Raw genomic sequence first — 15,401 nt, forward strand, 5'->3', positions numbered from 1 at the left:
GTAATGGTAGTGTGTACTGCAGCTTGTGTGCACACAAGCATTCGCACACACACACACACACACACACACACACACACACACACACACACACACACACACACACACACACACACACACACACACACACACACACACACACACACACACACACACACACGCCTGGCCTGCCTTTCACAGAGCTAACAGGCAGCGAGTCAAGAACAGGGATGGAGTGTCAGTCACAGTGGTATTCTTGGCAGATTAAGAGGTGTCTGGGTAATTTGGAACAGAACAACATGTACAGAACATCCCCTACTAAACCAACAGCATGTAGAGAGATGTGGGCAGAATGTGGTGCTCTTCTATGATGTAATGCTATGTTTACCTAAGATACATTTCTGCCTGCTGTAACTTGTCAATCTTTTGAATGGTTCAGGCAAACTATTTATGTATTGTATGGAACTCTACATTGGATAAGGCAAGAAATGCATATATAAAAAATGTGACACATGGGTCGAGTATAATTAGCTCTTACTATACTGTTGTGACTTGTTTTTGTGTATTGGCACAAAAATAAGCATTATCAATCGATTAAAAAAGCATACAAAAAGAACAAGTCTAATGGGTGGTTAATATACTTCAATGGCTTTAATTTCTTCAAAGCAATGCTTTTGAAGAGTGATATAAAAAAACAGAGATAAGATAAAACAACTGAAGGAGGGTATTTTCTGTCATTATCACAGACATGGCGAGTCGGAGGAGAGGACACGATTCTTAAGCGCTACATGGTAGTATGCTGACGACTGACACCTTTTCTCCTTTACACCTCCTCAGTCCTGCCTCACACTCGCTCAGTGTCTGGGTGACACTGTTAGCATCATCCCCCATACGGACACAGACACTCAACCCTGGATCTGAGCACTCAGCCCCGTCCTTACAGCGACACCGGTTTGTTTGTCCTGTTAGAAGGAGACAAGGAGAATGGCCTTGAGAACTGGTGCAGTGTGCACACACTCATGGGAACACGCATGCACACACACACACACACACACACACACACACACACACACACACACACACACACACACACACACACACACACACACACACACACACACACACACACACACACACACATGCTCACACACACACACACGCACACACACACACAGCGCAAGAGCATAGACATTCATATTACAGCCTTTACTTGTCTGTGTAACAAAAATGTTGAATACAATTTAAATTCGAGCTAAACCAGAGTCGTACCGTCACAAGTCTCCCAGAACTGGCAGTCGGTGCAGGGTGAAGTTGTGTTGGTTGGCCACTCGCAGGCGCTGTCCTCTGTCAGGTTGTAGCTCCTTCCCAGACAATTTAAGGTGTGCATCTTGCACACGCTCAGTCTATTTGTCCGACCATTCTCAAGATTGTTGGCACACACCTGTAGAGAAGACCTGAACAAAAGAGCAACATAGTTAGCTTGGGGTGAAACTCTGAAACTGCTGATGTGGGGCCAGTTTTGTGTTTCCTCTCCTAATGGTCAAGATTTTAGATCTGTGCCTATGGTGAAATTTGAGAAAGCATGGAGCATATTTAGAGTATGCAGAATATGCAGCCAAAAGGAGCCACTTCTCACATTTATTAACCTGTTAGGGCTAGGGGGCAGTATTTGCACGGCTGGATATTTTTTTTTTACCCGATTTAATCTGGTTACTAATCCTACCCAGTAACTAGAATATGCATATACTTATTATATATGGATAGAAAACACTCTAAAGTTTCTAAAACTGTTTGAATGGTGTCTGTGAGTATAACAGAACTCATTTGGCAGGCAAAACCCTGAGACATTTTCTGACAGGAAGTGGATACCTGATGTGTTGTATTACCTTTAAACCTATGCCATTGAAAAACACAGGGGCTGAGGAATATTTTGGCACTTCCTATTGCTTCCACTAGATGTCACCAGCCTTTACAAAGTGTTTTGAGTCTTCTGGAGGGAGATCTGACCGAACAAGAGCCATGGAACGATGATGGCCCATTAGACACCTGGCGCGGAGTTCATGTTGGGTACCCTCGTTCCAATACGGTATAAAAGAGAATGCATTCGTCCACCTTGAATATTATTCATGTTCTGGTTAAAAAAGGCCCTAATGATTTATGCTATACAACGTTTGACATGTTTGAACGAACGTAAATATATTTTTTCCCCTCGTTCATGACGAGAAGTCCGGCTGGCTTAGATCATGTGCTAACAAGACGGAGATTTTTGGACATAAATGATGAGCTTTTTTGAACAAAACTACATTCGTTATGGACCTGTGATACCTGGAAGTGACATCTGATGAAGAGAATCAAAGGTAATGGATTATTTACATAGTATTTTCGATTTTAGATCTCCCCAACATGACGTCTAGTCTGTATCGCAACGCGTATTTTTCTGGGCGCAGTGCTCAGATTATTGCAAAGTGTGATTTCCCAGTAAGGTTATTTTTAAATCTGGCAAGTTGATTGCGTTCAAGAGATGTAAATCTATAATTCTTTAAATGACAATATAATATTTTACCAATGTTTTCTAATTTTAATTATTTAATTTGTGGTACTGACTTGACTGCCGGTTATTGGAGGGAAACGATTTCCTCAACATCAACGCCATAGTAAAACGCTGTTTTTGGATATAAATATGAACTTGATAGAACTAAAAATGCATGCATTGTCTAACATAATGTCCTAGGAGTGTCATCTGATGGAGATTGTAAAAGGTCAGTGCATCATTTTAGTTGGTTTTATGGTTTTGGTGACCCTGTCTTTGAATTGACAAAACATTACACACAACTCTTGTAAATGTACTGTCCTAACATACTCTAAATTTATGCTTTCGCTGTAAAACCTTTTTGAAATCGTAAAACGTGGTTAGATTAAGGAGATGTTTATCTTTCAAAGGGTGTAAAATAGTTGTATGTTTGAAAAATTTGAATTTTGACATTTATTTGGATTCAAATTTGCCGCTCTTGAAATGCACCTGCTGTTGATGGAGTGCACCACGGGTGGGACGCTTGCGTCCCACCTAGCCCATAGAGGTTAAAGGGAGCTTACTTCCTGTATATCTGCAAGTAGTTTGAGTAGTTAAAGTTGCATATAGACAAAGGTTGGTAAAACATACGTGCACTCATAAGGCATTTTGCAGATACATTTGTCTTTGGCGAGTTTCTCCCATGGTTTGCATTGCCCTGCTGGGCCGTCAAGGTGATCAAGCGTTTTCGGTGCTGGATTCATAAAGGAAAACAAAGACATGTTATTTCATTTGCATTAGCCGAGGATAGAGAATACCAACATTCAGGTAAACTGACAAATAGTAACACATTTCTAAATAGGTTGATATCTGGGTAGGAGTTCAAAGTTGCAAAAATGATGCATCAACCTACCCTGGCTACATGTGATGGTGTTGGGGTCCGGTGACCAGTGCAGACTGGAGTCACAGATGATCTCTTTGTCTCCCACTATGTGTCTCCCCTCAGGGCAGGACAGTGGGATACGTTCCCCTATGTCATAGGTGGGCTGCCAGGGAGAGCCTGTGACATCCTTTAGAAGGGACGGGACATGGCACCTGGAGCCTGAAAGAAGGTGAGGGAAATGATCATAATGATGTGTGTGTTTGGTTTTGTGTGTATGTGTGCGTGTGTTCCAGGGAAGGATTCCTGTGTGTGTGTGTGTGTGTGTGTGTGTGTGTGTGTGTGTGTGTGTGTGTGTGTGTGTGTGTGTGTGTGTGTGTGTGTGTGTGTGTGTGTGTGTGTGTGTGTGTGTGTGTGTGTGTGTGTGTGTGTGTGTGTGTGTGCAATAACAACAACGATACAATAACGAAAGCGCCTGGGGAAACCAGTGGCGCTTTTTCCCCCCAATGCAGATTCCAGCTTTAATCTCTTGACGAATCAAAATGGCGTAAATGCAGAGGGCTGTTGTCACTGAAGCACTACTTACTCTTGCACTCTTTGGAAGGCGTGCTCCATGTCTGAGCAGCAGTGCACTCTGCAATCCTTATTCCAATCAGATGGTAGCCCTCTATGCAGGTGTATTCAATCTTACTGCCCACCAGATACACATCTTTTGGATCCTGAGTTTAACAGCACAAATTATGGTCAAACACAGTCCAACCTATCCAGATAATGATATCTACAAATGGAGGAACTGCATTATAATAAGGAGGTTGAAACGGCCAGAAAACAGCAGGATGATGTTCAGGCTTTGGAGCCAGCCTTGCGCAACAACATTGTGATTAATTGAATCCCTAAATCAGTTGTGTTAGTGCAAGGTTAGAGCAAAAGCCTGCATGCCCTGTATCTCTCCAGCAGCAGGACTGAAGGAAACAGACAGTTTAGTGGTTATCTGTCCATCAATTCCTACTAGGACATAGCCATTAGGGAGAGGAGGTGGGCTCCTGCAGGTCTCCTTAGGTGGGACGGTCAGGTCAAAGCACTGAGGCTCCATGGTCCTGGAATTAAACACAAACAAACAGACATTCAGCAAGATCAGTAACAGTGGGATAATATTTTATTTTACCTTTACTTATCTAGGCAAGTCAGTTAAGAACACATTCTTATTTTCAATGACGGCCTAGGAACAGTGGGTTAACTGCCTTGTTCAGGAGCAGAACGACAGAGTTTTTCCTTGTCAGCTCGGGGATTCAATCTTGCAACCTTTCGGTTACTAGTCCAACGCTCTAACCACTAGGCTACCTGCCGCCCCAATATGAAGGCTGAAGTTATAGAAGACAGCAATGTGTTGCTCATGCGTGGCTTTTTCAACACTGTCTTTGTTATCGTTAATTATGCCATGTAATTTATTTGTTGTGTAGTGTTCATATATAAAGTCTTATCACTAAGTAAATAGAGAAGCAGCAGTAATTCTGACTGGAGGTATTGCAGGTCTTGGTCGTCATTGCAGCCTGTCGTCTCCCTGACCTCTCCGTTGCAGTGATGGCCGCCTCTCTGAGGTGCGGGGTTACTGCAGGCACGTGTTCGTGACCTCTGACCTCCGGAGCAAGAAGTCCAGCCAGACCAGCAAGACCAGCTGCCATGTATCACCCCTTAGAGAGGGAGGGAGATAGAGAGGGAGGGGGACAGAGAGAGTGATGTAATGTAGAGTTGTGGTGAAAGGAAGACACAGAGTGAAAGGGAAAGGAAGGACGGAGAGAGAGAGGTTATGGGTCCATATGTAATCTGGATGTGAATGTAGAGAATGCCTGCAAGCACCCAAGCAAACTTCAAGTTTGCGAGAAACGAATACACAAATGCCATCATCTGGAGTATCCACACGGCGTGTCAAATGTCACCTACCCTCCTGCCCCTCCACCTCCTTCCCCTTCTCACAGGCCAGTCCGTCTGTCCCAGGTTTACAGATGCAGCTACACTTATCCCCAGCCATCACCACCAGGCCGTTGTTCCTGCAGGGCTGGCAGCGGCATGGGTGCCTCTCATTCAGGTACTGCTCTATGGCACGCTTCAGGTGGAACCTCTTCACCCCAGCACACTGCACCTCCTTCACCAGCTCATACAGAGGCCTCATCTGGAACCATTCACACCAAACACAGGGAGGAACCAATATAGCAAGCCTTTTCCCAAGACAAAGGGATGAATTATTGTTTCAAAAGCTGTAACGTGACTCTGTAGTCCTTTTTCATTTATAATTTCATTACTTAACCTATTTTTCTCTACCTTATGTAATTCACTGTTTTGCCCTCAACCAATGACGCCAGCTCAGATATTGTTTTCATCCAACAATAATCTTTCTCCTGTACCTCTCTCACCTTTCGTTTGATGACTGCAGGGAAGGTCCGCACAGACTCCGCCCAGTTCTTGTACATATCCCAGTTTTTACCTGGAGTGTTGAGGTCCAGAGCCTTGAGGGCTGCGATGTGTGCAGTGGCCCCTCCCTCCACATCCACCTTCTTTACCGTGTCAGACCTACTGATGGCTATTAAAGCAGTAAAGGCATCAGTGATTAGAGTGATCAGGATTTCATTACAGAAGCTTATACAGTTACAGTGCATGATGAGCTACCACAAGGGCTTCTGTATAGTGAATATATATTGTGGCAAAGAAGGGGGTCGAGTGATAAATGGCAGATATGTGAGGGCAGAACTAATAAACGGGCTCTGCCCGATCACTAAAATGGCCACCCCGATCAGAACTACAGATCACAAAATGGCCGACTGCCAAAACTACAATTCCCAGAAGCAAGGGGAACCCTCAGAAGGTGGAGCCGACCCACAGATAAAAGGTCAAGAAAAACCAGGAAGAGAGAGAGAGGGCGGGAAGGATCTATGAACCATCGAGAAAGAGACAATCTGGACTGTTTTGGACTTACCTGTTGGCGTTTAGACCTGGACCTACCGAGAACCAGATTTGTGTACCGAACCCTGCTATCCTTGACCTTACCTGCGGCCTGGGTGGACCAGGACAGCAAAACAAACACACAGGTACTGTCATGTTTGAAAGAACTTTCATTCTGGGCTGACTTTGGTGACAGTTTCCCACTTAATTTGTGACAAACGCTCCTAACTTTGAAGAGGTTTGCCACACGTGGTGGAGAATGTGGGCACTGGATTAACCATACCGCTGGTTAGGTAGAAAAAGGAAAAAAAGAAAAAAAAAGTTTAGTTAGCACTCCAAAGGGGAGTCAGGTTTTTTCTTTATTTTTTTTTGTGGCTTTGTTTGTTTAGGACAGTTTTTTTCAGGAAAATGAGTATGGAGGGAGCCATACAGGCCCTGTTACAAGCGGCGGCCGCCCAACAAGAGGCAACTAGAGCTCAACAAATATCTCATCAGGATGCAATGCGAATGTATCAGGACACGTTACAGGTCCAGCACCGCACCAACCAGCTGCTCAGAGAAGAGCAAGAGAGAAACACCCGGGAGTTAAGAGAAGGCCTAAAGGGGCTAGCGGACCAAATTGGGGCTCAGTTACCAGCTGCAAATACCCAAAGGTGGGCCAATCATTTTCTTCAAAAAAAGACAGCGCAGGATGATGTGGAAGCATATCTTACCACCTTCGAAAGGACGGCAGAGAGGGAGAAGTGGCCGAAAGAAGAATGAGTAGGGCTTCTGGCACCATACCTGATAGGCATTAACTTTAATCAAATTGGACGCTCAAAAAAGCATATTTCGACCTGGAGTTGAAGGATGCACAGGATTACGATAAACTCAAGGGAGAGATTCTGACTAGACTGGGAGTGACCGATACCGTGAGGGCACACCGCTTCCACCAGTGGTCCTACAGACCGGGACAACCCCCCCGAACACAGATGTTCGACTTGATTCACCTGGCACAGAAATGGTTGCAACCGGAGACCCGTTCGTCCGCCGAGGTCGTCGAGACCATCGTACTCAACCAGTTTCAGCGAGGTCTACCCCAAGAAGTGCGACGATGGGTTGGCCAGAACGAGGTACTTTCCGCCGACCATCTCGTGGGCCTGGTTGAACGGTATTGTACAGCAGGAACAGCTGAGCAGGCGCAGGAGGAAAGATTCCCATTCCCCAGGCCTGGGCGAACCAGCGGACAGGGTAAGACTGTCCCAACAGGGGGAGGGGGAGGAGAGCAGCGTGGGGCCATGAGGAAAGAATCAGAATCGGGCCGAGACACTAAGGGAAAAACTGGAAACCGGGACTGGGGGTCGAGGAGGTCTCCCCCCCGGAACCCTATTATCTGTTACAATTGTAATCGACCGGGACATATTGCAGCCTACTGCCCTATTAAAGAAGAGCCAATGCAATGTAACCTCGGTGAAAAAGAAGATGAGATATGGTATGCATGTCCCGTGGTAACCACTGTACTTGAAAGATCAAGAAACAAACATATGTGCAGGGTGAAGGTTGAAGGGAAGGAGGTTGAAGCACTACTGGATTCCGGCAGTATGCTAACCCTGGTCGTTGCAAACCTAGTGCCGACGCATAAACGATACAAGTCAGGATATCGGTGTTACGTGCATTCATGGGGATACCCGTCTGTACCCCACAGCATTAGTGAGCATACAAACAGAGGACGGTCTGCTGGATTATGAGGTCGGCGTGGTCCCAAAGATGCCATATGATGTAATATTGGGTAGATACTTTCCTAACTTTGCAAAGTTAGGTCAAAAGAACGGCATATTTGAGAAGCCAACAACCCTGACCAAGCAGGAAGAAGCATGGGGCCTTCAACCAAGGCCAAGAAAAGAGGTCTCCCAGGGGCCAACCTCACAGGTACTAGTAGGGGAGGATGAGGATGAAGTGGCAAACCTCGTTGATAATGAACAGCCCAGTACTAGTGGGGCTGGGGTCGATCTGAATCCAGAGGACGACTATCTAGAACCAGCAGACCTGGCAGGGTCCATGACTAATTTCGGGACGGCCCAACACCAGGATCCAACCCTGCAGCAAGCCAGAGCAGACGTGCAGGTTGTAGATGGTACTCCCATAAATGATAGGATGATGCCTAATAGTTTTCCCCACTTCATCATGAAAAATGGTTTGGTGTACAGAGTCTCAAAAATAGGGGTTGATGTGGTGGAACAGTTGTTGGTCCCCACCCGGTACAGGAAGACAGTACTGGATCTAGCTCATGGGCACATTCTGGGTGGACACCTTGGTATCGATAAAACCAGAGACCGGATTGTAAGGAGGTTTTACTGGCCAGGAATTCAGGCTGAAGTGGCTTGGCATTGTGGAGAGTGCCCGGAGTGCCAGGTAACAGCTCCCCGACCAGCGTTTAGAAGCCCGTTAGTGCCACTCCCCATAATCGAAACGCCATTTGAGAGGATAGCGATGGACATAGTGGGCCCACTACCCAAATCTGCCAGAGGGCACCAATACATTCTGGTCATTCTAGATTATGCCACTCGCTACCCAGAAGCCATTCCCCTTCGGACAATGGCTTCCAAAAATATCGCCAAGGAACTAGTGCTATTGTTCACCAGGGTTGGGGTCCCAAAGGAGATCCTTACTGACCAGGGGACCCCCTTTATGTCCCGCCTTATGGCGGACCTTTGTAAATTGTGGCAGGTGAAACAGTTGAGGACATCGGTTTACCATCCACAGACGGACGGGCTGGTTGAGAGATTCAACCGGACCCTGAAGTCAATGCTCAGGAAGGTAATCGACAAGGATGGGAAAAACTGGGATTGCATGTTGCCATATCTGATGTTAGCCATTAGAGAGGTTCCTCAAGCCTCGCTGGGGTTTTCTCCCTTCGAGCTGGTATATGGGAGATTTAGACATCGCCCGGGAAACCTGGGAACACCAATCCACCCCGTATACTAGTGTCATAGAGCACGTCACGGCAATGCAAAACAGGATAGCCACAGTCATGCCCATCGTCAGAGAGCACATGAGACAAGCACAAGAGCACCAGCGGCACACTTATAACCGGCAGGCTACCCTGAGGGAATTTCAACCGGGAGATAAGGTGTTAGTGCTGATCCCCACGGTAGAGTGCAAACTACTTGCCACATGGAAAGGACCATATGAAGTACTGGAGAGAATAGGAGAAGTTAATTATCGGATCCGACAGCCAGGTCGACGGCCCCAGGAACAGATCTATCACATAAACCTGTTAAAAGCATGGAGAGAGAGAGAAACACTAATGGTCACTTACCCCACACACACTCAGGAGACAGCTGAAGTAAATATTTCACCTACTTTGTCCCCAGCACAAGTACAGGAAGTAAAGACCCTGATCCAGAAAAACAGAGATGTGTTTTCAGAAGTACCCGGCCGAACTGAGGTTACAGCTCATGATATCGTTTCCCTACCAGGGAGAAAAGTGAGCATGAGGCCATACGGGTACCCGAGGCTCGACAGGCAGCGATTAGAGCAGAGACGGAGAAAATGTTGACAGCTGGAGTGATCGAAGAGTCACATAGTGAGTGGTCTAGCCCAATTGTGATGGTCTCCAAGCCCGATGGGTCTTTGCGGTTCTGTAACGACTTTCGGAAGGTAAATGAAATCTCCAAGTTTGATGCCTACCCCATGTCCAGAGTAGATGAACTACTGGAGAAAATTGGTAAAGCTCGGTACATTACGACCCTGGACCTGACAAAAGGGTACTGGCAAATTCCTCTGAACCCCAGGGCCAAAGAAAAGACAGCCTTTGCAACCCCTGACGGTTTGTTTCATTACACCGTCATGCCATTCGGCCTACACGGGGCCCCAGCCACCTTTCAACGGCTCATGGACAAGGTCCTAAAACCGCACCAAACATACGCCGCAGCTTATTTAGATGACGTGGTGATCTACAGCCCAGATTGGGAATCCCACTTACCCCGGGTACAGGCAGTGTTAGACGCCCTTAGAAAGGCAGGGGTTCACGGCGAACCCTGCCAAGTGTTATGTGGGGTTAGAGGAAACGGAGTATCTGGGATACACAGTGGGAAGAGGATTAATCAAACCCCAACGTAAGAAGGTGGAGGCAATTAGAGAATGGCCGAAACCAGTAAATAAGAAGCAGGTTCGAGCCTTCCTAGGGCTGACCGGGTACTACCGGAAGTTCATCCCAAGTTATGCCACAGTGGCCGCCCCACTCACCGACATGACTAGAGCCAGAGGGCCAAACATGGTCAAGTGGGATGAAAGGGCCACCAAAGCATTTAGGACATTACAGGAGGCCCTCTGCTGTAATCCAGTGCTGGTGGTACCAGACTTTAAGAGAGAGTTTGTGGTTCAGACGGATGCTTCAGAGGTCGGCTTGGGAGCAGTGCTGTCCCAAGAGGTAGAAGGGGTGGAACACCCCATCCTGTTTTTATGCAGGAAGCTGGAACCACGGGAAACCAACTACTCAGTTGTTGAGAAAGAGGCGCTGGCAGTAAAGTGGGCTCTGGAAAGCCTGAAATACTACCTGCTGGGGCGCCACTTCACCCTCATCAGTGACCATGCACCACTCACCTGGATGCATAGGGCTAAAGAGAAGAATGCTTGGGTGATGCGGTGGTTTTTGAGTCTCCAACCGTTTCACTTTGACTTGAAACACAGAGCAGGAAAGGAAATGGGAAATGTGGATGGGTTATCCCGCATGCACGCATATTTTGCTGCGGTAGCCCGACCTAGGGGGTTGGATCTAGGGGGGGAGATGTGTGGCAAAGAAGGGGGTCGAGTGATAAATGGCAGATATGTGAGGGCAGAACTAATAAACGGGCTCTGCCCGATCACTAAAATGGCCACCCCGATCAGAACTACAGATCACAAAATGGCCGACTGCCAAAACTACAATTCCCAGAAGCAAGGGGAACCCTCAGAAGGTGGAGCCGACCCACAGATAAAAGGTCAAGAAAAACCAGGAAGAGAGAGAGAGGGCGGGAAGGATCTATGAACCATCGAGAAAGAGACAATCTGGACTGTTTTGGACTTACCTGTTGGCGTTTAGACCTGGACCTACCGAGAACCAGATTTGTGTACCGAACCCTGCTATCCTTGACCTTACCTGCGGCCTGGGTGGACCAGGACAGCGAAACAAACACACAGGTACTGTCATGTTCGAAAGAACTTTCATTCTGGGCTGACTTTGGTGACAGTTTCCCACTTAATTTGTGACAAACGCTCCTAACTTTGAAGAGGTTTGCCACAATATATATAGTATATTTACTGTAAATATCAATAAATACTGTTGATTCATTTGATTCCATTGAATGTTGAGCCTTCAGAATTACAGTAAGAGATCACTTGATAGCCGTTGTAAAATTTCACACATCTTACATTTGTACATCGTACTTTTTTGGGGTTTTACATTGTTGCTTAAATAAACTTACATGGGGGGTTGGGTAGTGTATATTCCTTTTCGTCCTTCCTACATTTCTCGGTTGTCCATGAAACGAACAGAATCCGGTGTTTGGTCTTGGTACACTCATTATACTTCCACGTGACCTTGGCTGCAGATGCAGAAGGGAGAACGGTAACAACAACAAAAAATCAACACTTGCCAAGGAAAGGTTGGACCCAAACTATACTATATAAAAGTTGGTTCCAAGGACATCCAATTAAACTCTGACGGCTTAATCGAACCGTTATGATTTACTTTGTTCAAAGTCTTCTTCACCATCTGTTGCGAGCCTCATGCTCCAACCAATTGGGCCATTGGACCCAGCAGTGTAACCAACAGAGTTGATGTGTTCAAGCTATTGCACTGTTAGTCCCACTACTGTTGTCACAAGAATGATATGCCTGCAGTGTCAACGTTAGGGCAGCCTCAGTCTCAGCTGGAGTTGCCTCAATTGTCTCACCCATCTGTTTGGCTGTTTCCTGGTCGATGCTGAGTAAGGCGTGGAAGTATCCACCCAGGGTCCCCTCAGACAGGTAGTGGGTTCCAAACCTCTCCACCACCATCCTATAGGTAGCGTAGTCGTACACAGTGGGGAGCGTGGCCAAAACCTTCCAGAACTCCTCAGACAGAGAGAGGTATCCTGGGGCATTGTTCTGGAACTGAGCCACCTCCACGTCGTTCTTTACCACCAACAGGTGGTTGTTCTACAGAGCAAAAACAAACCAAAAAAGATCATCTCACAATACCTTTATCACAGTTTTGTTAAATATTGGTTTTAAGTAGATTAAATAATGAGTCAATAATTCTAAACTCTGGAAGACAATGAATGAAAACAATGATAACAATGGATATCAGGTACATAGTGGATGTGAAATAAAATGGAGTCATCCTCACACGTGAACTGCTATGGCAAAGGTCAGGGGTCTGTTGAAAGGCATCTCTTAAGCTCAGCATATCTCCTAATAAAACTAAGATTTATAGAAGACATTTCATCATACAGATCCAACAGACCCTGTTTTTTTCCTCCGTCTGATGAAAGTCATAGTTTTTGTATCCTGTGGTTGTACCCGTCGTTGTCTCTCTCTTGACTTCGTCCTTGGCGTAGGACCAGGAGCTGGTGTAGAATTCATCACTGAAATCATTCTGAACTTTGACCTGTACAGATAGGAATCATATACAGATGTAGGATCTTAGTTTGATCACCCTGTTGCAATTTATATTCTTACATATATTCAGTCCTATGTGCTCTCTTTTTAAATGTTTATTTTCACAAGTATGTGAACTTAACTGTGGGACTTTTTACCTCAAAGTTGTACCTCAGAGTGCTCTGGGGCAGCCTGTAGAGGACCTTGTTGTCCCCACTGAAGACAGCCCTGCACTGGCCTCCATAGCTCTTAGTGTTGATCACGCTTCCTCTCTGTTTTCCTGTCACTGCATCAAACCTGGAAATTCAAGGAGAAGGCACCGCACATCACCACAGATGCCCAGGATTGTGTGTGTGTGTGAGAATGAGAGAGAGAAAGAGAGCGAGAAGCGGGGGAGGGGAGGAGGGAGAGAAAGATACCCCAGTCCTAGTTGCTCAACATTGGGTGGTGGTTTGTCATTGTTACAAACAGGGAATGTCTTGTCTGGGCCACACTTCAGTTCATCCTGGTTGTCTTCCTCACAGTCCTGATCTCCATTACACACCATAGACTGGCTGATACACTTCCCTGTAGCACACAGGAAACACACACACACACACGCATGTTAATATTTCATGTTCTGTGCTCAACATTTTTCTTACTAGCTCTATTTTTTACATTTTGTTGTAAAACGTACGGAGGATTTTAAATGTATTGTTAATAAAGTTTGATTTAATTACCTGAGCGGCAGCGGAACCTCCCTCCACAGCCTTCCTTCAGGGGGCAGCCTCGAGCAGTCTCACAGGGCTGGGTCTGAGTGGCCCCTCCACTGCATGGGCTCCCCCCAAACTGGGCATATACCACCATGGCACGGGTCCTAGACTAAAACACATCGATATACCCCAACATTGGTCTAATTTCAATAAAGGGGAATACACATGTTACTTTGTTGCCATTCATGAGTCCAGTGGAGCTCACAGGCATGACTTCGATTGTTTGGTTTGGTTTCTAACCTGTGTTTTAGTGCAGCCATCACACTCTGACCAGTCTCCGTAGGATCCCCACTGGCAATGCACTGGCTCCACACAATTACTGGTTGAGAACATCCCAAAGAAGAGCCATGGCAGACAGATCAGAGAGACTGACAGACGGTCCTAAGGAGAGGAGATGGAATGCTGCAATTAAATTCTGTTTGTATTTTATAACTTTCCAACAGCCTGAGCCTAAATTCCTAACGATTATACAGCAATATTGTTTTTACCTGCGTAGAAATAAACTGAGTATATTAAAAGGAGTAAATAGTGTATCGATGTGAATCATCTTACCTTCATGTTGAGAGTTTGCATGAGCTTTCTGTGGCTGTGGACATTCCAGAGTACTATATTTCTTTCTCTCTCTCTCTCGCTCGCACACACACACACACACACACACACACACACACACACACACACACACAGAGATAAATATCCGACCCCTTCCCCCTAAGGGGTTCACTTGCGGGAAGGGATTCTTGTAAGGAAATTTTTTTTCTCCTTTCCAAGGAACCAGGATATATATTTTCAATGTGTTGGACAGAAAGAGAGAGAGAGATTCCTGTGGAGAAGGAGACCATACAGTATTGCATCACAGTTTTTCTGCCAAAACCTCTCTCTCTGTGACCCTAGGATAATTCAACTATAATTCTTAAACAGAAACAGTCTAAAGTGGGTTCCTCGTTTCCTCTTCTGCTCCTCATCTGCACTGATCTGAAAATAGAGAATAAGGTAAAGCAATATAGTAGGTATTTCACCTTCCCAGTTCTCATTTGTCAGTGCAGACAAGAGAAAGAACACACAGAGAGAGGAAGCAGTTTTAGACTATTACTCGACAATAGTCCAAGTGTATGTGCCTGGCCCAATGTATTTGCTGCCTGAGATAAGAAACACTGGAGGGCAACAGAGAGCTGTTTCCCCCTCACATGTCTGGCACTGCTGGCGTCTCCACCAATTACAGTGTGCTGGGTCAAGTATGTATGTGACAAAGTTGCCTTTTTTGGTTTGAATTGTTTTGTTGTTGACGTCTGTAAGAAGGCAGTTGTCCTGCTGTTTATGGTGATGTCATATTGTTGAATATACCTTTAAATATACCGTTTTCATGTGACAAGGTTTGACCACTGAGGATCTTTAACTCCAAGCTACAGACATAGACGCACACACACACAGACATACACACACACACATACATAACAGTGTTGCCAAGTTCTACTCTCTAAACTGATAATTACGCATTAATTGAAGAATTAGCACAAATAGCCTTCTAGTATAGTTTTGATAAAAGCCTCCGCAAAGAAACCCAGAATGGATCCTCTACTGTGTTATGGAGGGAGCGTACTGGAATGTGCAAGTGTGTGGAAACTACATCCACTTATAATTGTGGACATAGATCGGCTGTCAGTGTGTCCTTGAAGGTGGAGGCAGCTGGCAAGTTTGTGTGCATATCTATCCCCTGCAGGCTGCCAGTATAATGGTTGCTCTGAATAAG

General features: G+C 45.8%; 1 protein-coding gene across 1 annotated transcript; it reads right to left on the bottom strand.

The window, feature by feature from the left end:
* Positions 1–612: 612 nt before the first annotated feature.
* On the bottom strand, positions 613–14,224 carry c7a (complement component 7a). The gene is given in 17 exon segments (NM_001139773.1): positions 613–938; positions 1,246–1,430; positions 3,137–3,239; positions 3,399–3,587; positions 3,952–4,084; positions 4,375–4,462; positions 4,882–5,056; positions 5,307–5,535; positions 5,777–5,943; positions 11,747–11,866; positions 12,218–12,461; positions 12,769–12,912; positions 13,061–13,199; positions 13,322–13,469; positions 13,622–13,763; positions 13,895–14,035; positions 14,207–14,224. Coding segments are annotated over 17 exon segments (2,538 nt in total). The 5' UTR covers positions 14,213–14,224; the 3' UTR covers positions 613–753.
* Between the last annotated feature and the right edge of the window lie 1,177 nt (positions 14,225–15,401).

This window comes from Salmo salar, chromosome ssa24 (genome assembly GCF_905237065.1).
Source record: "Salmo salar chromosome ssa24, Ssal_v3.1, whole genome shotgun sequence".
In the NCBI taxonomy this organism is placed as follows: domain Eukaryota; kingdom Metazoa; phylum Chordata; class Actinopteri; order Salmoniformes; family Salmonidae; genus Salmo; species Salmo salar.